This window comes from Rana temporaria, chromosome 11 (genome assembly GCF_905171775.1).
Source record: "Rana temporaria chromosome 11, aRanTem1.1, whole genome shotgun sequence".
In the NCBI taxonomy this organism is placed as follows: Eukaryota; Metazoa; Chordata; class Amphibia; order Anura; family Ranidae; genus Rana; species Rana temporaria.
Window position 1 is genome coordinate 159,848,225 of NC_053499.1, and position 27,593 is coordinate 159,875,817.

Genomic DNA, 27,593 nt, shown 5'->3' on the forward strand with positions numbered 1-27,593 from the left:
CCGCAAATATCGCGCAATTCTACTTGAATCTGGGCCAGTGTTTACAAGAAACCAGTGTGCACGAGGCCTAAGAGGGCTGCAGATAGACAGGTACAACTTATGTGGGAGGAGTTTGCAGCCTGTCCTGTAGATAAACAGGTACAACTTATGCTGGAGGATTTTGATGGAGGGCTGCAGATAGACAGGTATATTTTTTTTTGTTCAGTTGTTTAAATCGGAATTCCAGGCAAAATACCAAAAAGGTAAAAAGTAGAGCCCAGTATAAAAATTAAATAACAAAACCATCTGCAATATTCACCTTCAATCCTGAGATTACCCCCGCAGTACTTTTTTGGGGTATCCTAAGGCCAGCATCACTCAGCCTGTTTCCTCTGAGCCCAGGTCATTCTGAACCTGCCCACTATTGTGACTGGACAGTGAAAGGAGAAGTAGCACAGCGATGAGCTCAGCTCTTTCTCACTCTGCTCTCACCGCTATTAGCATGCTTCTTTGCCAGCACACCGATTGGCTCATTTATAAGGACAGAAAGGTCGATGACCGTACCGCCAGCTTTACCGGACACTCCTTTATTGCACCAATGGGATCGCCCCAAATATTGTATGCAAACACTGCCCTGAAAGTCTGCATTTGCATAGGGATTTAGTAGTATGCCCCGCCCCCGAGGGACAGGGCTTGGGGCTTTGTGATAGGCTAATCAGCCACCAATCACTGCCTGTGTGAACTTCTTTTTCTTTCTGCAGTTTTTATTACGTTATGATGCTTAGAGAAATTATTTATTATGTATTCTTCTACTCTCAGATTTTTGTTTCTCTATATTTGCTATTTCCGGTTTTATTCTTGTGTTTAAACCGACATTTAAATAAAGAATTTAAAAACAAAGAACAAAAAAAGGATCTCACTGCTGGCTGAAAATAATAAATGATCGCCGGTGATATCAATGATTAGGGATGTGTATCTGGGGACCTGTAGAACGTGTTACAGCAATGTGCATTGATGTATGCTTTGCATTGCCATTTAATGGGGTAGATTCAGTAAGATTTGCGCAGTTTTTACGTAGGCGCAGGGCACCGTTTTTGCCCTGCGCCCCCGCAAATTATCTGCGCTACCCTCGATTCACAGAGCAGTAGCTCCGTAAATTGCGTGGGCGCTCCGGCAAAATGCCCGGCGTAAGCGCGCGCAATTTAAATGATCCTGTAGGGGGCGTGGATCATTTAAATTAGGCGCGTTCCCGCGCCGAGCGTAGTGCGCATGCTCCGTCGGGAAACTTTCCCTACGTGCATTGCGGTAAATAACGTCGCAAGGACGTCATTTGCTTCAAAGTGAACGTGAATGGCGTCCAGCGCCATTCACGATTCACTTACGCAAACGACGTAAATTTCAAATTTCGCGACGCGGGAACGACGGGTATACGTAGCCTTGGCTGCCCCTGCTAATAGCAGGGGCAGCCTTACGCAAAAACCGACGTACGCAAACGATGTAAATTGCGTACGCAGGGCTCGCGTAGGGTTGTGAATCGGCGTTAGTATGCAATTTGCATACTATACGCTGAGCACAACGGGAACGCCACCTAGCGGCCATCGCAAGAATGCAGCCTAAGATATGCGGGCATAAGAGCCTTATGCCAGTCATTTCTTAGGCTGCAGTCGAGGTTCCTAAATAAGGAGCATTCGTAACGCCGGCGCAGGTAAGCAATTGCGCTGCGTAACTATGGTTACGCAGACGCAATTGCTCTTTGAATCTACCCCATTGTGTGCAAATGCAGGAAAGTGCGCCACATAGTGTTCATATGATGTATTGCTAGAAATGCTACAGTTGCATTTAGACATGTGCACTGCCGAAAAATACGTTAATTTTCGTTTTATTCATTTTTTAGCTTTTTTCAGAAATTCTAAACTTTGAAACACGAAAATGCAAAACTTTTCAAATTCTGAATTTCCGAACTTCAAATTTCCAAATTCCCTAGGGAGTGATTCTTACTGTGGGGGGGGGGGGGGAAGGGGACTCACTGGGGGAGGTGACCAATCAGTGTTCCTATATACAAAGAACACACGATCTGTCTCCTCTCCCCTGACAGGATGTGGATCTGTGTGTTTACAGATCCACGTCCCTGCTCTGTGAGGCTCACCGATTGGTTGCTAGAAGTTACTGCACATCCTTACACTCACTGATTGGTTGCTAGAAGTTACTGCACATCATTACACTCACTGATTGGTTGCTAGAGGTTACTGCACATCCTTACTGCTCACTGGTTGCTAGAGGTTACTGCACATTATTAATGCTCAATGATGGGTTGCTAGAGGTTACTGCACATTATTACTGCTCACTGATTGGTTGCTAGAGGTTACTGCACATTATTACTGCTCACTGATTGGTTGCTAGAGGTTACTGCACATAATGACTGCTCAGTGATTGGCTTCTAGAGGTACCGTATTTATCGGCGTATACCGCACACTTTTTTCCCCTTAAAACAAGGGGAAAATCGTGGGTGCGCGATGTACGCCGATACCCGCTTCCCGCGCTCAGTTTGAATGCCTTGCGCCGACATATAACGAGGGCAGTACACTCGGCTACATTCGGCCAGGCTCGGCTTCGCTCGTGCTCACGCATTAACGTCACAGAGCGCGAGCACGAGCGAAGCCGAGCCTGGCCGAATATACCCGAGTGTACTGCACTCGGTATATATCGGCGCAGGCATTCAAACTGAGCGCGGGAAGCCGCGATTCGACGGGGAGACAGCGCGGGAGAAGCCGGGAGGACACCACCGAAGCTGCAGACGGACGCCAGACCCGACGAGGCCGCCGATGGACGCCGCGCAAGACACCAAAACTGAGTACTCCACATTAGGGGTGCGCGCTATACACCGGAGCGCGCAATACCCCAATAAATACGGTAACTGCACATTATTACTGCTCACTGATTGGTTGCTAGAGGTTACTACACATAATTACTGCTCAGTGATTGGCTTCTAGAGGTAACTGCACATTATTACTGCTCATTGATTGGTTGCTAGAGGTTACTGCACATCCCTACCGCTCACTGATTGGTTGCTAGAGGTTACTGCACATTATTACTGCTCACTGATTGGTTGCTAGAGGTTACTGCATATCATTGGGGTACAAGAGGAATGATAATGAGAATAATGATGACGGGAGGTCAGGAAGGAAGCTGGCAGTGGGCTACCAGGAGGGATGAAGATGAGGATGATGAGGTCAGTGGGTGGAGTGGTAGGAAGCTGGCAGTGGGGTACTGCAGAGCATGGGAGAGGGGGAGGATATGGGGCAACCTACTGACCCCGGGACCTCAGGCACTGCCCAAGTGCCTGAATGGTCAGTCCGCCCCTGGCTGGGAAAACTAGTTGCAAGGAGCACAGGCTCAAGGGGCAGCTGCTTTGGGCCCCACAAAAATGACTGGGCCCTGGGGCAGATTCCCCTTTTGCCCCATGTTAAAGACGGCCATGGTCATGTGAGAGACTAGGAGAAAGGGATTCTCTCTTCAATATTAAAGTGAACGTAAAGTAAATTTTTTTTTTTTTTTTTTTAATATTCACATTATTTATTATCAATTTGCACAGGGGCCTAGATTTAGGGGTTTTAGAAAATGCAGAACGTTGCACTGCCCTATTGAAGCGACATGTTTTGGGGAATTAAAAAAATGCTCAAAAATGATAAAACAATTTTTTTTAAAATCTTTGTATCATCTTGGGGGGCAGGGCCGATCCTAGGCAGGGTGCATGGGGTGCTCTGCATCCAGGCGCCACAGAGGTGGGGGTGCCAAAGCTCCAAAGTGCTCCCCTTTCTCCTCATTGTCTGTGTCCAGAGGCGGAGCGCATGTCGCGGGTGCCGCGGTTCCCCATCCCGCCTGCTCTCTCCGCTGGCAACTGACAAGAGCGCATACCTTCGGAATCCGGGTACTGGGTAACTGGGTAACTGGGTACCACAGTAACACGTTCCAGTACTAGGCTTCACTAATTAATTCTGTCCGGTGCGCATGGAGCAGTCTCCTGTCTGCCCCGCCCCCTCTGTGTGTGTCGGCTCTTCTCCCATAGGCGGTGTGATGAGAGGCTTCTGGGTTGGCCGGAGCTGCTGTCATTCATCCCGTGCACTCTCAGAAATGCTCTTTGAGTGCCACCCTCCAAGTAACCAAAGATGCCACGTATGCCCCCCCCTGTAATGTGCTTCTGCTCCCAGCGCGCCCGAGCTACAGGGATCTATTGGACAAGTACTGATCTATGGGGACACCTGCTGTGGGGGGGCTCTGATGGGGGACACCTGCTGTGGGGGTGCTCTGAGGGACACCTGCTGGGGGGGCTCTGATGAGGGACACCTGCTGTGGGGGTGCTCTGATGAGGGACACCTGCTGGGGGGGGCTCTGATGGGGGACACCTGCTGGGGGGGGCTCTGATGAGGGACACCTGCTGTGGGGGGCTCTGATGGGGGACACCTGCTGTGGGGGGCTCTGATGGGGGACACCTCCTGCTGGGGGGCTCTGATGGGGGACACCTCCTGCTGGGGGGCTCTGATGGGGGACACCTGCTCTGGGGGGCTCTGATGGGGGACAACTGCTGTGGGAGCTCTGATGGGGGACAACTGCTGGGGGGGCTCTGATGGGAGACACCTGCTGTGTGGGGCTCTGATGGGGGACACCTGCTGTGGGGGCTCTGGGGGACACCTGCTGTGGGGGTGCTCTGATGGGGGGCACCTGCTGGGGGGGCTCTGATGGGGGACACCTGCTGTGGGGGAGACTCTGATGGGGGACACCTGCTGTGGGGGGGGCTCTGATGGGGGACACCTGCTGTGGGGGGGGCTCTGATGGGGGACACCTGCTGTGGGGGGGCTCTGATGGGGGACACCTGCTGTGGGGGGCTCTGATGGGGGACACCTGCTGTGGGGGGGCTCTGATGGGGGACACCTGCTGTGGGGGGGCTCTGATGGGGGACACCTGCTGTGGGGGGGGCTCTGATGGGGGACACTAATGAAGAATTCTTAGGGGAGGAGCTCTGTGTTTAAATCGTAGCCATAGAAACATGTGTAAAGGGGGGGAGTTAGTGAGATGACCCTGCCCATGTGGGGGCGCCAGAAATATTTCTGCACCCAGGAGTCTGTGACCCTAGGCTCGGCCCTGTTGGGGGGCATCCTTGAAGGAAAGCCACCGGAGTTATTTCCCACACAATATGGAGGATGTGAGGTCATGCAGACTATTAGAAGCAAAATAAGGGGCTCTATAAATGTGCGACCTACTTTTTAATATTTTTAATGAATATTCTAATTTTTCTGAGTAAAACAGGGGGGGGGGGGGGGTTTGGTTAAGGAAATAAATATTTTTGCACATGGTGTGATACCTTAAGCTATTTCTAAAAGGTCACAAATTGATATTGTATTTGAAAGTAGATTTCCTTCAAATAATCAATATCCCCCCCCCCCCCATGTATTCCTCTTTGATACTTAGCAAAGGATTAGGCATTCAGAAGGCAGATACTTTACCCCCCCACATACATTAAATAGCAATAAAACCTAAACGTTAAGCATGAAATGTTTTTCTTCAGACTATTTCCTTGTCAAAGTTAAATTTCTCCAGAATGCTATTTATTATTGAATATTGAATTCTGCACTCCCACAATAATAAAATGAATGAGTCCCACCCACAGGCCAGCGTTACCTATTGAGTTCTATGAAGATATCCTGATTACTGAAGATTCTTGTGGCTACTGTCCGCTGTCCAGGACCAGGTAAGTCGATAGATAACTCCATTCTGTATCTGCCAAGCTACACGGCCTCATTATAACTGTAGACTATTGTAAGTACTTAAAGGGGTTGTAAAGGTAAAAAAAAAATATCCTAAATAGCTTCCTTTACCTTAGTGCAGTCCAGGGCTGGACTGGGACAAAAATTTGGCCCTGGACTTCATCCAGACTGGCCCACTTTGACAGGTCTCTCCCATGGCGGCCGAACAACTGGACTCTGGGACACCTGGACAAACTTGGCACACATATAGCCCCACTCTTCCCCTACAAGGGTGCAAAGTTTGTTGTCCAGGGGACCTACGGCCGGGGAGCACCGTTTTCTCAAAGCCGGCACCCCTTCCATAGACTCCCATGTTAAACGTAATTTCTCTGGTGATTTTGGTGGCCCAGTACCGGCCGGTCGTAGGTCCCCTGGACCCGGACCTTGGCACACATGTAGCCCCATTTCTCCTCTACAAGTGTGCAAAGTTTTTTGTTTGGGGAACCTACAGCTGTGGAGCACCAATTTTTCAAACTCGGGCACCCCTTCCATAGACTCCCATGTTAAACGTCAGTCTAGTCATGGGCACAGTGAGGCATGGGCACAGTGAGCCATAGACACAGTGAGGCATGGGCACAGTGAGGCATGGACACAGTGAGGCATGGGCACAGTGAGGCATGGGCACAGTGAGGCATGGGCACAGTGAGGCATGGACACAGTGAGGCATGGGCACAGTGAGGCATGGGCACAGTGAGGCATAGGCACAGTGAGGCATGGACACAGTGAGGCATGCACATGGACACAGTGAGGCAAAGTGTGGCACAGTGAGGCAAGCAGATGGATACCCTAGGCTTATACTCGAGTCAATACGTTTTTTCCATTTTTTGTGGTAAAATTAGGTGCTTCAGGTTATATTCGGGCCGGCTTATACTCGAGTATATACGGTAATAGCTCGTATTTCATTCTTTGTACAAATAAAAGATTTTATTATATTTCCATCTTCTTTGATCAATGTATCATGCCGCTAAAAAAAACCCTGGGGGAACCTTTCTATTTTGCAATTTCGTTGGGGTGTGCGTCTCCCTGACTCCAACACGTGTTTTCCCTTTTTTTTTTTTTGCTAAAACAAATCTCATCCCATGAACCATAAAATAATGATGGAATTTTAATTTCCGGATTAAAAACAACAATTTTAATTTGGCTGTGTTTTTTATACAATTTATGATGTGAGTATGGGATGATTTTACAATATGGTGGATACTAGTCAATAAACGCTTTATCTAAAAATGTCAAATTATATTGTAAATACGCCATGAAACAGGTAATACGGCCACCCAGGTGTACTTCAGGTAATGCAGGAAGAGCTTATTCAGTACCACAGAGGAAGAAGGGAGGGGCTGTGTATTAATGCCTATGGGCCAGATTCAGGTAGAATTACGTTACTCCGCGGCGGCGTAACGTATCCCATTTACGTTACACCGCCGCAGGTTTACAGTGTAAGTGCCTGATTCACAAAGCTCTTACCTGTAAACTTGCGGCTGTGTAACGTAATTCCGCTCGGCGCAAGCCCGCCTAATTCAAATGGGGCAGGCACCATTTAAATTAGGCGCGTTCCCGCGCCGAACGTACTGCGCATGCTCCTTCGGGAAAATTACCCGACGTGCATTGCGCTAAATGACGTTGCACGGACGTCATTTGTTTAGACGTTAACGTGAATGGCGTCCAGCGCCATTCACGGACGACTTACGCAAACGACGTGATTTTTTAAATTTCGACGCTGGAACGACGGCCATACTTAACATTGCTTAGACCACCTAGAGGGCAGCTTTAGTTTTACGCGGCGTATCTCGACGGAAGCAACGTAAAGTTAGAGCGACGGGTAACGCGGACGTTCGTGAATCGCCGTAACTAGTCATTTGCATATTCTACGCCGACCGCTATGGAATCGCCACCTAGCGGCCGGCCAAAAATTTGGATCCTAAGATCTGACGGTGTAATTCAATTACACCTGTCGGATCTTAGGGCTATCTATGCGGAACTGATTCTATGAATCAGCCGCATAGTTAGGACGGGCGTATCACAGAGATACAACGGCGTATCTCTTCTGTGAATCTGGCCCATAGTTTCTAAAAGTTATACAAACTCAGTACTTTACTTATCATGATTTTAACTGCTGACTTTAGTTAACAAGAACTAGCTGATACTTTTGCTTATACAACAGGCTGCTCCGTGAATCAGCTTAACCACAATGACCCGCAGGATGTGTTTCTATGCTAACTGTTAGTTAAGCTAATTTTGTCAAAATACATACATTCAAAAGTTAATTTCTACTTAATGGAGTCAGTTATTTATACATTCTATTACACGCTATACCCGCCATACCCCCAGAGAAGGAAATTTCCAAAACACAACAGGTCTGTCCTGGTCTGGGGAGAGTGTTGACAATTATAACTTCCTGGATAAATACCGCCCCCCCAACTATGGACTGTTGGGTATTTTTTCAATAAATGATGTATCTACATACTGGCAACATGCCAGCCAAGATGGAATTTTAAGTTTTACTGTTTTATAGTTTGTTATTAATAAAGTTGTTGTACAATTTTTATTACATATCTCGTTTATGATTTATGCATATTGCCCTCAAAGTCCCCTGAGCAATATATATTGTAATTTGTATTTGAGTAGGGATGGTGGTAATAAACATTCCAGGAATTATTGCTTTGGGCTGCATTTCAGTCAGGTTATCCAGAAACACAAATACTATCATTATTTATTGGTTAATGGAATGAGGTTTGTTTAAAGAGGAAGTAAACCCATTTTTTGGGGGGAAAAGGCAAAGGCATAATGAGCTAGTATGCATAGCATACTAGCTCATTATGTAATAATCACCTTCGATCGAAGCCCCCGCAGCAGTCTTCGTACACCGCGCGGGCGGCCGACATCTTTCCCGGGGTTACTTCTGGGTATCGCGGCTCTGGCGCTGTGATGCGCGCGGGAGCCACCAGTCACGGCACGGGCTCCTTTAGTAACGGAACGATCGCTGTTGCTAAAGTGAGCCTGCACCGTTGTCTACGGTGCATGTGCCGTAGACATCGGCGCCCGTCATTTATGTAAATTTCGCCTAAGCCGTGTAGGTCTGTAGAGGTGCCATCTAGAAGACATCAAGGTCCAAAGTGAAGCTTTAGCTGGAGGGCCTACTTGCAGAGTCAAGTCCTGGATTTGTTTGGGCCTGGAGAAGCTCACTGGAGAGTACCAGGCAGCCTGTGTTTTTTTTTTCTTTTGGGGGGGCGGCAAACAATGCATCTGCCTCAACCTCCCCGGTCCGTCGGGTCACAGACGGCACCCCCCCATCCTTCAGTCAGTCGGGGCGCCTGCACTTACCCCATCTCACGGGCAGCGTGGCGGTGGCTTCTCTCAGGGCTGCTTATTGCCTCTGTTCTTCTGCGTCTTCTCTCTCCTCTCCTTTGAGCGTCTCCTCCCTCCTCCTGCCGGCCATTCTGATCGGATCTCCTTTCGACCAATCAGTGTGTGATGGGTGTCATGACCCGCTTCCTGATTGTCTGGGAGGAGATTCAGTGTGATAATAGCGAATATTCACTATTGTCACACAACTGGGTGAGCTTTGGGCGCAGTGCTTTGTGCCCCGAGCCCACCCTTTTTTGATGCCTATTAGAGCTTCTGGCTTTATGAATGAATGAATGAATGAATGAATGAATGACTTGTATAGCGCTGCGCATGCGAACTGAATCGCCTCTAGGCTTTAATCATGTGCTTAAAAAAAAACACCCCTCCCGTTGGAAACCATGCGTCTGGTGCCCTGCATGCAGAGTCTGTGCGCCCCTAATGGACGGGCTGCCACTGGTAACAGATGGAAGTTGGGAGAAAGATGTCCATCTGACCTATGGTGGTATGAGTCCATGTCTCAATCAAAATAGAGAGTGCCCAGTGGATATCAGAAGGAGGCGACCAATGATCCTGTGGCCATGTAAGTAGGTGACCCCGATGCTGGAAGTAAGTGACTGTGTGAAGCATTTGATCTTCTAGGAAAGTCCAGTCACCTGTAAGCATTAGGCCAGGCATGTCCAAAGTCCGGCCCGGGGGCCAATTGCGGCCCCCGTTCCAGTTTAATGTGGCCCCCCTGGTAATTTGGATATATACTGTATTTATCGGTGCTGCCTCGGGGGGGACAGGGAGAGGGGGAACAAGTGCTGCCAAATTACATACAGGAGAATCTCCCGTTTACTCTGCGGCATCTGTAATAGGAAGTCTCGTCTCCTGGGCTGCCATTGGACGACTCCTATGTCTAGCATAGGAGGCGGGACATTGTATTAAAGAGGCTGCTGTGTAAACACGAGATTCTCCTGTATGTAATCTGTTGGCACTCGTCCCGCCCCCCCCCCCTCCCCTCCGGGGCTGCAGATGGGCATCGATCAGGCTGCATTCATGGCAATGGCGAGGCTGCATTCATGGCACTGATTGGGCTGCATTGATGGGCAATGACCCTTATTTTGCTTCACAGTTCTTTATTTACATTTTTTTTCCCTGAAACTTCCCTACTAAAGTGATTGTGTGTGTTATATGCCAATAAATACAGTGGCCCAGATTCAAGAAGCTATTGCGCCCGCGCAACCATAGGTTGCCCGGCGCAATAGCTGTTTTGCTCCCGCGTAGCGAATGCCCCTGATTCAGGAACATCGCTACACGGACTGCAGCCTAGGATATGACAGACATAAGCCTCCTTATGCCTTCATATCTCAGGCTGCTTTCTTGCGTTGGCCGCTAGGGGGCGCGGCCATTGTGATCGGCGTATAGTATGCAAATTGCATACTACCACCGATTCACAAAAGTTGCGCGGGCCCTGCGCACGCAAGGTACGGAGTTTCCGTACGGCAACTTTAGCGTAAGGCTGCTCCTACTCATAGTAGGCGCAGCCAATGCTAAAGTATAGCCGCCCTTCCCGCTCGTGAAATTTAAATTTCACGTCGTTTACGTAAGTGATTCGTGAATGGCGCTGGACGCCATTCACGTTCACTTAGAAGCAAATGACGTCCTTGCGACGTCATTTGCCGCAATGCACGTCGGGAAAGTTTCCCGACGGAGCATGCGCTGTTCGCTCGGCGCGGGAGCGCGCCTAATTTAAATGATTCCCGCCCCCGGCGGGATCATTTACATTAGGCGCCCTTACGCAGGGCAAACTAGCATAGCGCCCGCGCAATTTACGGAGCTACTGCTCCGTGAATCGCGGGCAAATTGAAATATTTGCGTGGGCGCAGAGCAAAAATCGTTGCCCTTTGCCCACGCAAATATTGCGCGGTTCTACCTGAATCTGGGCCAGTATATCCAAATAACACACCCAAGCTCATCTCTTCACCACACACAGCCACAAAGGCAGGAGAATTCTTGTTGGGCCGTGTATTAGTGCTCGGGCAAACACAAATTTTAATGGTTCAAAGAATGTCAGAAAAATGGTCGGCCCTTACGCATGTTCACTTCATCAAATCTGGCCCTCTTTGAAAAAAGTTTGGACACCCCTGCATTAGGCATTCTGTGGGGTATTTGTATAGCTCAGCAAGATAAAGAAGGAGTCCTCAAAGTGTTTGGTTTACCAGCTTTTTTATTTCATGGGGTATCTTGGGCTCCCTTCACTCCGTCCAAGTTCATCGTTCCAATAAAAGCCCAAAAAGACATCCCTAGACTGTTCCATTCGAGCCAATGAAAGTGGAGAAAATGCTGTGTGTACAAAAATGTGCACTGAATTTGGGCTTTTACAAAGTATTTTTTTCCCTCCTAACAGAAGCAAGATGTTCAGAGAGAGGTTTAAAGCAAGTAATTTGTCTTCACGCCTAAAAAACACCATGGATCAACTGGAGAAAAAAAAAAAGACAAAAAGTAAGTACATTTTGTCTGATGGATTGAGCGACGTGTCGGCTTCTATCAGTGGGTGGCGATCGGCCTGGCATAGAACACGGCATCTGTCTTGGAATCTTAGGGACGTGTTCAGAGTTTCCGAATTTATTACTGACTTCTAAAAAAAAAGATAATTGGCTACTTACCTGAAAGATGGCAAGAGAGGATCCATCGGTTCCAAACGGGCTCTTTTGAATGCAGGGCTGGCCCAAGACATTGTGCTGCCTGGGTCCAAAAAATAAAATGCTGCCCCCCCAGAAAAAAAAAATGACACCCACCAAAAGGCCCCCACATCAATCATTTTATATCATGATGATTAAAAGGGTTGTAAAGGATACATTTTTTTTTAAAATAACGTCGTGCAGCTCGTTTTGCACAGATTGGCCCCCGAACCTCCTCTTCTGGAGTCCCTCGGCGGCTGTCTCGGCTCTTCCCCGCAAGAACTAACCCCCTTCATGGGAGCTCTCGCCCATGAGGGTAAGGCTGCATTCACACCTGAGCGTAGCGTTTTGCGGCGTTTTTTTACCACGATTTGCCGCGACAAAACGCAGCGTTTTTTGCCGCGATTTTTTACAGGTCTAGGGTCACCAATGTAGAACGCCCAAACGCCCAAATTTGAGCGACAAAAACGGGTCCAGAACTTGTTTCAGCTTCAGGCGTTCGGCGTCAGGCATTTTGTAGTGGAGATGTGAACCATCTCCATAGAGAATAATGTATTTTTTCCCCTCCAGCGTTTTGGGGCGTCGCACTTCAGGCGACAAAACGCTCAGGTGTGAATGCAGCCTTAGGCTGCGATCACACCTAGGCGTTTTGTCGCCTGAAGCGCGACGCTACAATACGCTGGAGGGGAAAAATAACATTATTGTCTATGGAGATGGTTCACATCTCCACGCCGAATGCCGAAACGCCGAACGCCTGAAGCTGAAACAAGTCCCGGAACCCTTTTTTGGCGCGCGTATCGGGCGGCTTCGGCGTTTTCCATAGCCGACAATGACCTATACAAAACCGCGGTTAAAAACGCTGCCTTTTTTCGCGGCAAATATCGGTACAAAACGCTGCAATTTGTCGCGGCAAATCGTGGTACAAAACGCCTACGCAAGGGTGTGAATGCAGTCTAAGTTCTTGTGGGTGAGCTCCCATGATACAGCCGGCAGCCGTAGCTTTTGGTGCTGGATCAGGGGGTGAGTATGCTGACTCTCTACACCAGTGGCAGCCCGTCCATTAGGGGCGCACAGGCACGGCCCCCCCCCCCATTTACGCGTCCTGCCATCTGATCTACATACAGGGCACCGGACCATGGAGTCCAATGAGGGGGCTCTAATTGGCTTCAAAAAGGGTGGGCTCGGGGCGCACCCAGTTGTGTGACAAAAGCGACTGAATATTCGCTATTCTCACAATAATCCTCCTCCCGGGCCAATCAGGAAGTGTCGCGTGAGACCCGGCACCCGGTTAGCTGAAAGGACATGCAATCCTATTGGATGCCTAGCACCTAGAAGCAGCAGAGAGGAGACGCACGGCGGAACTGACGTACTGAAGGAGAGACCACAGGAGCCGCTCACCACCCGCCACCTAGATGGGTTATGTGCGGGACCGACCAACATACAACGTGCAAGTGTGCGGGAGGGTGGGGGATTGAGTTTTGCCCGGGGGGGTGGTCGTTTTCAGCCCTCCCAAAAAAAAAAAAAAAACACCAGCCGCCACTGCTGTACACTTCTGCCTGACCCCCCCCATCCTTCCATGGCCTTCACTTCACTTGGCTTCACCCCTGTTCTCAAATTGCCGCCTGGGTCCAATGGACCCAATGGAACCCATAGAAGGGCCATCCCTGATTGGACGGCCCATTGCTGTATACCAGAGATAACAACACAGACGCTGTGGTCCATTGGTTCCCAAACCACTGTCTTTGCCATCAGGCAGGAGATCAACCAGCCCCTGCTGAAGGAAGCCCGAGCAACCTCTGGAAGAATCCATGGAGTCCTGGTTGGGAACGGCTGCTCTAGAAAGCACCGGCAATGAATTACAACAAGCTGTTTCCATACAGGTACGGGGATGGAGATAACCAGGAACGACGTCATAAATCATTTAAAGCAAAAGAAAACCCTTCTAGCTGAAGTGTGCGTACAGCGCATCATTCGGGAGGACAACTTGTTGGTGGCCATGGAAATCGTACAAATGTTATGTGATGTACTCCACAAAAAAGTCGGATTGATAGAATCAAAACCGTAAGTAGCCATATTTATGGGAAAAATAAACTGCAATCACTGCGCCAAAGATTTCTATATAGATTTGTGCTACGCCTTCTGCTAAACCAAAACATCCCATGTTGATAACACAGAAATCTAACCAACAAGCTTACAAAATATGGGCGCTAAGTATCAATATTTCACTCACCAGACACTCACGAGACACTCACCAGACACTCACCAGACACTTACTAGACACTCACTAGACACTCACCAGACACTCACCAGACACTCACCAGACACTCACCAGACACTTACTAGACACTCACTAGACACTCACCAGACACTCACCAGACACTCACCAGACACTCACTAGACACTCACCAGACACTCACCAGACAATCACTACTAGACACTCACCAGACACTCTGCAGACACTCACCAGAGACTCACTAGACACTCACTAGACACTCACCAGACACTCACTAGACACTCACCAGACACTCACCAGACACTCACCAGACACTCAGCAGACACTCAGCAGACACTCAGCAGACACTCAGCAGACACTCACCAGAGACTCACTAGACACTCACTAGACACTCACCAGACACTCGCTAGACACTCACTAGACACTCACCAGGCACTCACTAGCCACTCACAAGACACTCACTAGACACTCACCAGGCACTCACTAGACACTCACCAGGCACTCACCAGACACTCACCGGACACTCACCAGGCACTCACCAGACACTCACCAGGCACTCACTAGACACTCACAAGACACTCACTAGACACTCACCAGACACTCACCAGGCACTCACCAGGCACTCACTAGGCACTCACTAGACACTCACTAGACACTCACCAGACACTCACCAGGCACTCACCAGACACTTACTAGACACTTACTAGACACTCACTAGACACTCACTAGACACTCATCAGACACTCGTCAGACACTCGTCAGACACTCATCAGGCACTCACCAGGCACTCACCAGACACTCACCAGACACTCACCAGACACTCATCAGACACTCACCAGACACTCGCTAGACACTCACCAGACACTCACCAGACATTCCGACAACAAGACCATGGATTTTTTTCCGACGGATGTTGGCTCAAACTTGTGTTGCATACACACGGTCACACAGCACAGGGCCAATCAGCACTGTCCAGACAGAGAGTCAGGGGTCATGCAGCCTCATAGGACAGTCAGAGGAGAAGGAAAACTCCTCCTACAAGCTTTAACCAGGCACTGTGCATGATAAGAGTGCCCTGTATGTACAATTTCTGCCCAGATACTTTTGAACATTGTTGCATTTGCATTAAACATTTCCTAATAGTGTTGGTTGTTCCATTGTGTACAGAGACGTTGAGGAAAGCCTGTATGAAGCCGTGTCCACTGTGATCTGGGCGGCCCCCCATCTGGTGACGGAGGCCCCCGAGCTGCAGAATGTAAGTGCAACCTGTGTGTCCGGGATCATCTGTGTGTCCGGGATCATCTGTGTGTCCGGGATCATCTGTGTGTCCGGGGTCATCTGTGTGTCCGGGGTCATCTGTGTGTCCGGGATCATCTGTGTGTCCGGGATCATCTGTGTGTCCGGGGTCATCTGTGTGTCCGGGGTCATCTGTGTGTCCGGGGTCATCTGTGTGTCCGGGATCATCTGTGTGTCCGGGATCATCTGTGTGTCCGGGGTCATCTGTGTGTCCGGGGTCATCTGTGTGTCCGGGGTCATCTGTGTGTCCGGGGTCATCTGTGTGTCCGGGATCATCTGTGTGTCCGGGATCATCTGTGTGTCCGGGATCATCTGTGTGTCCGGGATCATCTGTGTGTCCGGGGTCATCTGTGTGTCCGGGGTCATCTGTGTGTCCGGGATCATCTGTGTGTCCGGGATCATCTGTGTGTCCGGGATCATCTGTGTGTCCGGGATCATCTGTGTGTCCGGGGTCATCTGTGTGTCCGGGGTCATCTGTGTGTCCGGGATCATCTGTGTGTCCGGGATCATCTGTGTGTCCGGGGTCATCTGTGTGTCCGGGATCATCTGTGTGTCTGGGATCATCTGTGTGTCCGGGATCATCTGTGTGTCCGGGAACATCTGTGTGTCCGGGGTCATCTGTGTGTCCGGGGTCATCTGTGTGTCCGGGGTCATCTGTGTGTCCGGGATCATCTGTGTGTCCGGGGTCATCTGTGTGTCCGGGGTCATCTGTGTGTCCGGGATCATCTGTGTGTCCGGGATCATCTGTGTGTCCGGGAACATCTGTGTGTCCGGGGTCATCTGTGTGTCCGGGGTCATCTGTGTGTCCGGGGTCATCTGTGTGTCCGGGATCATCTGTGTGTCCGGGATCATCTGTGTGTCCGGGGTCATCTGTGTGTCCGGGGTCATCTGTGTGTCCGGGATCATCTGTGTGTCCGGGGTCATCTGTGTGTCCGGGGTCATCTGTGTGTCCGGGGTCATCTGTGTGTCCGGGATCATCTGTGTGTCCGGGATCATCTGTGTGTCCGGGGTCATCTGTGTGTCCGGGGTCATCTGTGTGTCCGGGGTCATCTGTGTGTCCGGGATCATCTGTGTGTCCGGGATCATCTGTGTGTCCGGGATCATCTGTGTGTCCGGGATCATCTGTGTGTCCGGGGTCATCTGTGTGTCCGGGGTCATCTGTGTGTCCGGGATCATCTGTGTGTCCGGGATCATCTGTGTGTCCGGGATCATCTGTGTGTCCGGGATCATCTGTGTGTCCGGGATCATCTGTGTGTCCGGGGTCATCTGTGTGTCCGGGGTCATCTGTGTGTCCGGGATCATCTGTGTGTCCGGGATCATCTGTGTGTCCGGGGTCATCTGTGTGTCCGGGATCATCTGTGTGTCCGGGATCATCTGTGTGTCCGGGATCATCTGTGTGTCCGGGGTCATCTGTGTGTCCGGGGTCATCTGTGTGTCCGGGGTCATCTGTGTGTCCGGGATCATCTGTGTGTCCGGGGTCATCTGTGTGTCCGGGATCATCTGTGTGTCCGGGGTCATCTGTGTGTCCGGGGTCATCTGTGTGTCCGGGGTCATCTGTGTGTCCGGGATCATCTGTGTGTCCGGGATCATCTGTGTGTCCGGGAACATCTGTGTGTCCGGGGTCATCTGTGTGTCCGGGGTCATCTGTGTGTCCGGGATCATCTGTGTGTCCGGGATCATCTGTGTGTCCGGGATCATCTGTGTGTCCGGGGTCATCTGTGTGTCCGGGGTCATCTGTGTGTCCGGGATCATCTGTGTGTCCGGGATCATCTGTGTGTCCGGGGTCATCTGTGTGTCCGGGATCATCTGTGTGTCCGGGGTCATCTGTGTGTCCGGGGTCATCTGTGTGTCCGGGGTCATCTGTGTGTCCGGGATCATCTGTGTGTCCGGGATCATCTGTGTGTCCGGGGTCATCTGTGTGTCCGGGGTCATCTGTGTGTCCGGGGTCATCTGTGTGTCCGGGGTCATCTGTGTGTCCGGGATCATCTGTGTGTCCGGGGTCATCTGTGTGTCCGGAGTCATCTGTGTGTCCGGGGTCATCTGTGTGTCCGGGGTCATCTGTGTGTCCGGGGTCATCTGTGTGTCCGGGATCATCTGTGTGTCCGGGATCATCTGTGTGTCCGGGATCATCTGTGTGTCCGGGGTCATCTGTGTGTCCGGGGTCATCTGTGTGTCCGGGGTCATCTGTGTGTCCGGGGTCATCTGTGTGTCCGGGATCATCTGTGTGTCTGGGATCATCTGTGTGTCCGGGATCATCTGTGTGTCCGGGGTCATCTGTGTGTCCGGGGTCATCTGTGTGTCCGGGATCATCTGTGTGTCCGGGATCATCTGTGTGTCCGGGATCATCTGTGTGTCCGGGGTCATCTGTGTGTCCGGGATCATCTGTGTGTCCGGGATCATCTGTGTGTCCGGGATCATCTGTGTGTCCGGGAACATCTGTGTGTCCGGGGTCATCTGTGTGTCCGGGATCATCTGTGTGTCCGGGGTCATATGTGTGTCCGGGATCATCTGTGTGTCCGGGATCATCTGTGTGTCCGGGGTCATCTGTGTGTCCGGGGTCATCTGTGTGTCCGGGGTCATCTGTGTGTCCGGGATCATCTGTGTGTCCGGGGTCATATGTGTGTCCGGGATCATCTGTGTGTCCGGGATCATCTGTGTGTCCGGGGTCATCTGTGTGTCCGGGGTCATCTGTGTGTCCGGGGTCATCTGTGTGTCCGGGGTCATCTGTGTGTCCGGGGTCATCTGTGTGTCCGGGGTCATCTGTGTGTCCGGGATCATCTGTGTGTCCGGGATCATCTGTGTGTCCGGGATCATCTGTGTGTCCGGGATCATCTGTGTGTCCGGGATCATCTGTGTGTCCGGGATCATCTGTGTGTCCGGGATCATCTGTGTGTCCGGGGTCATCTGTGTGTCCGGGGTCATCTGTGTGTCCGGGGTCATCTGTGTGTCCGGGATCATCTGTGTGTCCGTGATCATCTGTGTGTCCGGGGTCATCTGTGTGTCCGGGATCATCTGTGTGTCCGGGAACATCTGTGTGTCCGGGATCATCTGTGTGTCCGGGATCATCTGTGTGTCCGGGGTCATCTGTGTGTCCGGGGTCATCTGTGTGTCCGGGGTCATCTGTGTGTCCGGGATGCGATTCTTCTGGAAATTTCACCTGTAATAACAGTAGGAAATATATTGATACGTTGATTGAATAGGGAACAGGAAAGATAGGAACTGTCCCTGTTCTTTCCAGACATGAAGGTTTGACAACGGTTCCTTGAGGCTGTATTGCTGTATAGAGACTCCTCCCCCAAAACTGAGTTTTGAAATCGTGAAAATTCACTTGAAATCGCACAATTCCAAAGCCGCGTGTCAGTGCGACTTCAGGTGCAACTTGCCTGACATCAGTGCGACTTCATGGGGATGGAGGAGGGTGGTGCAGAGGTCATAGCCAAGGAGGAGGGGTGGAAGTGAGATGTGGACAGCCTGTGAAAGGGAGTTGAACCCTGCACTCTGTATGTAACACACCGCTAAACCCTACATTCTGTACATAGCATACTCCTAAACCCTGCACTCTGTACATAGCATACTCCTAAACCCTGCACTCTGTACATAGCGTACTCCTAAACCCTGCACTCTGTACATAGCATACTCCTAAACCCTGCACTCTGTACATAGCATACTCCTAAACCCTGCACTCTGTACGTAGCATACTCCTGAACTTTGCACTCTGTATTGAGCGTACTCCAAAACTCTGCACTCTGTATGTAGTGTATTTATAAACCCTGCACTCTGTATGTAGCATACCCCTGAACTCTGCACGTAACGTACTACTAAACCCTGCACTCTGTATGTAGCATACTCCTAAACCCTGCACTTTGTACATAGTGTACTCCTCAACCCTGCACTCTGTACGTAGCATACTCCTAAACCCTGCACTTTGTACATAGTGTACTCCTCAACCCTGCACTCTGTACGTAGCATACTCCTAAACCCTGTACTCTGTACAAAGCGTACTCCTAAACCGTGCACTCTGTACATAGCGTACTCCTAAACCCTGCACTCTGTACGAAGCATACTCCTAAACCCTGCACTCTGTACGTAGCATACTCCTAAACCCTGCACTCTGTACATAGCATACTCCTAAACCCTGCACTCTGTAGGCAGCGTACTCCTAAACCCTGCACTCTGTACATAGCATACTCCTAAACCCTGCACTCTGTACGTAGCATACTCCTAAACCCTGCACTCTGTACATAGCGTACTCCTAAACCCTGCACTCTGTACGAAGCATACTCCTAAACCCTGTACTCTGTACAAAGCATACTCCTAAACCGTGCAGTCTGTACAAAGCGTACTCCTAAACCGTGCACTCTGTACAAAGCGTACTCCTAAACGTGCACTCTGTACATAGCGTACTCCTAAACCCTGCACTCTGTACGAAGCATACTCCTAAACCCTGCACTCTGTACGTAGCATACTCCTAAACCCTGCACTCTGTACATAGCATACTCATAAACCCTGCACTCTGTACATAGCATACTCATAAACCCTGCACTCTGTACATAGTGTACTCCTAAACCCTGCACTCTGTACATAGCATACTCCTAAACCCTGCACTCTGTAGGCAGCGTACTCCTAAACCCTGCACTCTGTACATAGCATACTCCTAAACCCTGCACTCTGTACGTAGCATACTCCTAAACCCTGCACTCTGTACATAGCGTACTCCTAAACCCTGCACTCTGTACGAAGCATACTCCTAAACCCTGCACTCTGTACATAGTGTACTCCTAAACCCTGCACTCTGTACATAGCATACTCATAAACCCTGCACTCTGTACATAGTGTACTCCTCAACCCTGCACTCTGTACGTAGTGTACTCATAAACCCTGCACTCTGTACATAGTGTACTCCTAAACCCTGCACTCTGTACATAGCATACTCATAAACCCTGCACTCTGTACATAGTGTACTCCTCAACCCTGCACTCTGTATGTAGTGTACTCCTAAACCGTGCACTCTGTACATAGCGTACTCCTAAACCCTGCAAGTTGGTCCTGGGAAAAGATCAGCTGCATTGGTCCTATAAGCACTTCTGGTGACCAGTCCTGGGCCCTCCATTGGACGTTTCTTGGGAGGAGCCTCCGCCGTTCAGGTCCTTCACATCGTTATCTCAAGGACTGAATCGCCCATTAATAACTGTTTTTTTATTGGGTGTATCAGGTGATTGGGCGAGGTGTGGTGTATTGTAGTGTTCTGATGAGTTTGTTTCCTTACAGGTGTCTCATCAGCTCTGTCTTAAGTACAGCAGGGAATATGGAAACCAGTGCCGCTCGGGAAAAACAGGATTTGTCAATAGCACAGTAGGTGTACAGTATATACTGTCAGCCGGCTCATAGACGCCATTTTCCTTGTTGTTTTGAATTGACCTACCTACTGACCCTGCCTGTCTCCATCCTCCTCGTTTCTTTACCTATTCTTAGGGTTGCCACCTGTCCGGGATTCACCCGGACAGTTCGGGTTTGGAATTTAGGGCCAGATTCTCATAGAATTGGCGTTTGCGTAGTGTAAGCCATTTACACTACGCCGCCGCAAATTACTGGAGCAAGTGCCGTATTCTCCAAGCACTTGCTCCGTAATTTGCGGCGGCGTAGTGTAAATGGCCCGGCGTAAGGCCGCGTAATTCAAAGGGGGCGGCTTGTATTTAAATTAAGCGCGCCCCCGCGCCGATCTAACTGCGCATGCGCCGGGCGGAAAAATAGCCCAGTGCGCATGCTCCAGCTCACGACGGAAAACGTCAATGACGCCGATGTGAGCGTCATTGACGTAAAGTCGTATTCGCGGACGACTTAGGAAAAAGACTTAAACAACGGAAAAAGCCGACGCTGACCCGACGCCATACTTAACATGGCATACGACGGACCTTCGTAAACTTGCCCCTCATATAGCAGGGGCAAGTTTACGCTTACGTAAACGTCGTAAAATCACTGCGTCGACCGCGCGTACGTTCAGGAATTCGCGTAAATAGCTAATTTGCATAGACGACGGGGAAAACGACGATGCGACACCTAGCGGCGGGAAAAAATATTACATCTAAGATCTGACAGCGTAAGAGCCTTACGCCTGTCAGATCTAATGCATATCTATGTGTAACTGATTCTAAGAATCAGTCGCATAGATACGCCGGGCCAGATTAGGACTTATGACGGCGCAAATGGCGTTGAAGACTTTTTGGATTGTCCTCCCAACTTTTATTGGAATAAAGTTGCATTTGTACCTCTGAGCAGTGGTTTGGAGCTCCAATTTCCATTTTGGATACATCGCTCGATCCACTCCTGAGCATTCCACCGGTCCGGGCCTTGGTATTAGGGAGAGGTCTGGCCATTTATGGTGGTCACCCTAAAACGTTCCTTCATATCAACCATTTTGTGTCCACAGGTAATGCAGAAATTAAGTGCCGAATCCCCTTCCAAATCCGAGGTGGAGAAACGCCTGTGTGATATCGCCATGCAGGCTGGGGTTGAGTACCAGTCCGGTCCTGGAAGATCTGGTAATAGCCCACCTTACCCTGGAGCCAGTACGCCATATCCTCAAACACCAGTAAGTACACATATGTGGGACTGTATATGGGTTTGCGCATCGAGATGGCTAAATATACAAAATCCAGTTGGTGTTTCCTTTCAGCCATGGTCTAGACCAGTGGTCTCCAAACTGTGGCCCGGGGGCCAGATGCGGCCCTTTGCTTGCTTGTATGTGGCTCTTGGGGCACTATTTCATCCACTGATACCAACAATGGGGCATTATTTCCCTCACTGACATCAATAAAGGGGCACAATGCCTCCCAATGACACCAATGATTGGACACAATTTCTCCCAACGACACCAACAATGGAGTCCAACAACACAAATGATGGGACACTATTCCTCCCAATGACACCTATGATGGGGAACAATTTCTCCCAATGACACTTACAATGGGACCCAATGATTCCAATGATGGGGCATAATTCTCCCAATGACACCATCAATGGGACATTGTTTATTTCCACTGTTGTCTGGACCTTTTCTACTCTCAATGGCCACAATCCGGCCCCCCTAAACTCTGAAGGACAGTAAACTGGCCCCTTGTTTAGAAAGTTTGGAGACCCCTGGTCTAGACCAGTGGTTCTCAACCTGGGGGTCGGGACCCCCTCGGGGGTCGAATGACGATTTGCCAGGGGTCACTAAATTCTGGGCTGTTCCTGAAGCACGGACTTCTTTCCCAGCCTTTTCGCGGCTGCCCAGCTGGGCTGTCCCCGGAGCCCGCGGCCGCCCACTCAGCCTCTTTGCAGCCGCCCATTCGGTTCACGGCATGGCTGGGGGCCCAGAGACTACGGGTCAGCTGACTGGTGAGGAATGTGAAGGCGGAGGGGCTGGAAGGGATCCTATCTCCTGATTTTACTGTGAGGGGCCCCTACCACTAGGGAAATGTTATCAAGGGGTCACGGCACTAGAAAGGTTGAGAACCACTGGTCTAGACTGTTCCACAAGGCAAGGCAAAAGTCTCCTCTTGGTAATACCTTATAGAGATAGCGTGCAATGAGGTTTTTAACTTACCTCCAGAACCCTCAGTGTGCAGATATACCCGTCCCCGGAAACAGAAGAGATCCAGTGCAGGAATGCAAGATCTGCAACACAACAATATATCAAGTTATCACGACATCAACGATTCACAGATAGGGTGACCACGTGTCCCGGGCATAGGCGGCTTTTTAATTAGGCAAGTTAGCCAGTCGCCTAAGGCCTCACACTCACAGGGGCCTAGCGGCAGCCTAACTTGCCCAATGCATTATCCCAGTTTTGAGGGACAGGGGACCTTAGCGCTGATGTGCTCAGGCAGCGTTATGAGCCCTGACTCAGGAGTGGGGCCGCCAGCGTCCCTAACAACCAGTGAATATTGGTGACATCACCCCTTGTGACGTCAATGACCCAGCCAATGCCCTCAGTCAATGTTGTGAAAAGGGGGCGGGTTCACCAGGTGACATCACAGGGTGGCCCCCGCCCCTTAGTTATTAAAGAGCAGGATCTGGGGGCCACCTCGTTAAAGGGGCTTCGAGATTCCGATAAACGCCCCTGTCCGCAGACCCCCACAACCACCGTCCAGGGTTGTGGGGAAGAGGCTCTTGTCCTTTAATTATTTTTCCCATCATGGGTGAGAGTGGGGGCCCCATGTCAAGTTTTGCCTAAGGCCTCACAAAGCCTAGAGCCGCCTCTGTGGCTGGGACAGTCACGCATTTTGCAGGTCTGTCCCGGGCACCTTCATTCCAGGACAATACAGTGTCCCGGAATGAAACTGACACAGCCACCCCCTCTCCCGGCCCAATCTGATGCCCCCCAAAAAAGGCCACCACGTCACCGCTTTACTCACTGACAGTACTTGTCCTGACCGGGAATGGCTGGAGGAGCACAATCCCCGCCCCCTGCTTGTGATTGGAGAAATCATAAATCCCGCCTCTTGTGTCCAATCACTGTGCTGTGATTCGTTACAGCACAAGATGATTTTTGGGAAGGGAGGGGGGTGTCCCTGAATGGTAGTTTGGAAATGCGGTCACCCTAGCTGCAGCAGGCGCTGGGATGGGATCCATCCACCGGAGCTCCTCCTTCCCCTTCGCAGACAGTCCTAGGGCAGCTGGATAGTTTCCGCCGCCTGGCCCGACTGCTGACCCGAATAGGCAGCCGGCCAGACGCAGAGAGGCCAGGTGGGTGGCGCAGGCTGTTGGAGCAGCTCAGCTGCTTTAGGGCCCCACATGGACTTGCGGCCAGCCCGGTGTGCCCTATGGCTGCCCGCACGCCTTTTACAGCTGGCACCTGGAGCCAGATGGTCAGCCCGCATTAGTGATCGAGCACAGGCAAATTTGGTGGCTAATTTCCTTATTAGAGATCCGCCTCTGATTGTCAGCCAAAGTATCATAGCACTGCAAACTGAAAAATGGTCTGGTAATACAAGGGGTGAAACGTGTCAGTATTCAAATGTAGGCCCGGATTCAGAAAGAATCGCGTATCTTTAGGCGGGCGTAGCGCATCTCATATACGCTACGCCGCCGTAACTTAGAGAGGCGAGTACCGTATTCAGAAAGAACTTGCGCCCTAAGTTACGGCGGCGTAGCGTAAATGGGCTGGCGTAAGCCCGCGTAATTCAAATGATCAAGGCAGTGGTCGTGTTGTATTGAAATGAGCCGTGACCCCATGTAAATGAGGGGCCGATCGAACGGCGCATGCGCGCGCATGCTCAGAGTCACGTCGCAAATACTCCCTAGGATACGTCGGCTCAATGCTTTGTCGACGTGAACGTAACCTACGCCCAGCCCCATTAACGTACGACTTACGCAAACGGCGTAAAATACGACGCTGTTCCGACGTTTCCGACGTCCATACCTTAACATGACTTACCCCTGCTTTATGAGGGGTAAACTTACGGCGGACCGACGCCTTACGTAAACGGCGTAACTAAATCAGACGGGCGCAAGTACGTTTCTGAATCGGCGTATCTAGCTCATTTGCATATTCTACGCGTAAATCTACGGAAGCGCCCCTAGCGGCCAGCGTAAATATGCACCCTAGATACGACGGCGTAAGAGACTTACGTCAGTCGTATCTTGGACAAATTCTGGCGTATCTGATTCTTTGAATCAGGTGCCAAGATATGACGCCTCACATTCAGACTTACGACGGCGTATCTGGAGATACGCCATCGTAAGTTGTTTCTGAATCTGGGCCGTACAGTCTTGAGACAATTTGCTATCTTACATTTTTATCTTCCAAAAATGTATTTTTATTTTTCCAGTTGCAGAAATTTCCTAATCCGGAGAATATAATGGAGGAATTAGGAATTGATTTAGAAAACAGTTTGGTGAGTCCCATGTGCTGATGGCCTCACGGCTTAGAAGTACCTGAAGTAGGAATGATTCTTGCTGCTTCCTCCTAAGGCTGCAACGTCACTAGTGTGTCACTTCGGGTCTGAAAGGAGTAGTGATGTAGTGGTCCAGAATTGAACGGAAGGGGGGAGGGGCAAGGCAGCAGCAAGGAAAGCCAGGCGGAAGTGTCAGAACTGTATATGTAGCACCCTCTAGTGTACTAAATGTAGATAGGTTTGTTGTTAGTGTAGGTAAAAGTTTAGCTTAGCCCGAGCTATGAATCTGGGTCAGGGTTCATTGACTCAGGACTGGGTGACTCATCCTAGCAGCTTCTGTTCTGTGGAACACTGGAGAATGTTCTAGACATAGTGTGTGGAGGCTAAGAGGGGCTGCTTGGAATATTAATGAGAGCCTCAGCCAATCCCCAGTAAAGGGGTAGCAGGGGGCAGGCCACCTCACAAATAGGCATGAGTCATGCCAGGGAGGGGCAGTTGGGTGGAAGATGGAGATGGAATGCTGAGGAAGCTGTTGGTGGTCCTTGAGGGTAACCCCCCTAGTCTTGGGGGGGGGGGTGGCCTCAGGCCTGGGGCTCGGGTACTAAAAGATCCTGCTAGGGCACACAGAGGAGGCACGGGAGCAAGGAGAGAGGGCAGCAGGTCTGGTAGATCTCCTAGGAGTCAGCCGGGTGGGCTGGTGAGTGTCAGTCTGGAGAACTGTGGGGAGAAGTTAGCCTGAAGGGCTAGTGAGGGGGGCACTACAGGGACATGGAGTTTTCATGCATATTCGGGGTCCCCTGAGCCAAAAATCCAGTCTGACGTCAATCAGAACTATTCCTGACATAGAAGTCCTCTCCTCTGTTCTATAATGTGATGGTGATGAGGAAGGTAACAGAGTGGCGCTAGAACTAAACACTCAGCTAAATGTCACCAGACACACTTGTACGACTTCAAAGTTGCGCGATTTTACCGCGATTTTACCGCGATTCGCGGCCGCGATTTCAATGAATGCCTGTGTAAGTGGCATCAAAATCGGACCAAAGTAGTGCAAGGACTACTCTGAAGTAGGCACAACTTAAAGTCGTGCCAGTATGAATGGTAGTCATTGAATAATGGAGAATGACTTGTCATACGATTTTGAAGCCCAAAATCGTGTGAAAGGGGACTTAGAGAAGTCCCTTATTTTGTCTTTTAATTGTATTTAATTTTTTTTTTACAGGAAACATCAAGTCAGAAGCCAGACCCACCTTCTTTTGATTGTGAGTATTGAACTTTGGCCAGAGGCAGAAACCTTGTCCAACAGAAAATATTTGGGATCATTAAATTGTATCTAAAGTCAGGAACAAAAATCTATTATAATGCGTGTAAAGCAGGCTAAAATATGTGCTTCTGGTGAGTTATCGGCTGGCCCCGGCTGGGGGAAAGGGTTAAGTGTTGTAAGCTCAGTTCCCGGGCTTTTGGTCCTAGCCAGCCCACTTATATGCTATAATTACTTCACCCCTGGGAGGTTTACCCCCCCCTTCATGACCAGGCCATTTTTGTGATGCATCACTGTGTTACTTTAACTCACAATTGCGCGGTCGTGCGACGCTGTACCCAAATAATATTTGTCCTTTTTTTTCCCCACAAATAGAGCTTTCTTTTGGTGGTATTTGATCACCTCTGCGTTTTTTATTTTTTGCGCCATAAACAAAAAAACGACCGTCAATTTTGAAAAAGAAACAATGGACTAGATTCAGGTAGGGTGGCGCATTTGTACGGCGTAGTGTATCGTATTTACGCTACGCCGCCGTAAATCAGAGAGGCAAGTGCTGTATTCACAAAGCACTTGCCTCCTAATTTACGGCGGCGTAGCGTAAATGGGGCCGGCGTAAACGGGCCTAATTGATTGACATGCTTCCCACCTGCGCATACAGCGCGTCACGAGTTGCCGAAAGAAGCCTGACTGCGAGTCGGCTCTATACGGCGCCTGCGCACCGATGTTTTGCTTCTTTCGGCAACTCGTGACGCGCTGTATGCGCCGGTGGGAAGCCTGTCAATCATTTAGCATGTGAATAGGAACGCCCAGTCCTGCAGGATTACATACCCGGAAGCCGCGGCGAAAATATAGATAAAACGGTATGTACGGCAAGAGGATAAAAAAGGTCAGCATAATGTCATTCTCACATCTCGGCTCAATGTAATGTTAGAATTTTTTTTTAGGGTGAACCCCCGCTTTAACATACAGAGAACATTGGAAGATGAGTGGACTGGCTACTATGTTGTTTTTTTACTTTGCATCCTGCTCTTTATGCTACAGGATTATCTTTTATGTTTATAACTTGTATCACAATGTTTGCTGTTTTTAGGTGTCCCTGGTTTTAAAGAAGAAGTGTTGAATAACAGCGAAAAAGATTAG

General features: G+C 50.1%; 1 protein-coding gene across 1 annotated transcript; it reads left to right on the forward strand.

Moving 5' to 3' along the window:
* Positions 1–5,627: 5,627 nt before the first annotated feature.
* Positions 5,628–27,593, forward strand: LOC120916846 (IST1 homolog). Its single transcript, XM_040327789.1, has 9 exons — positions 5,628–5,725; positions 11,515–11,609; positions 13,669–13,849; positions 15,189–15,276; positions 20,586–20,669; positions 21,745–21,906; positions 25,130–25,195; positions 26,415–26,454; positions 27,544–27,593. Exons 1-9 carry the CDS (start codon positions 5,628–5,630, stop codon positions 27,591–27,593), a joined length of 864 nt encoding a protein of 287 aa, XP_040183723.1.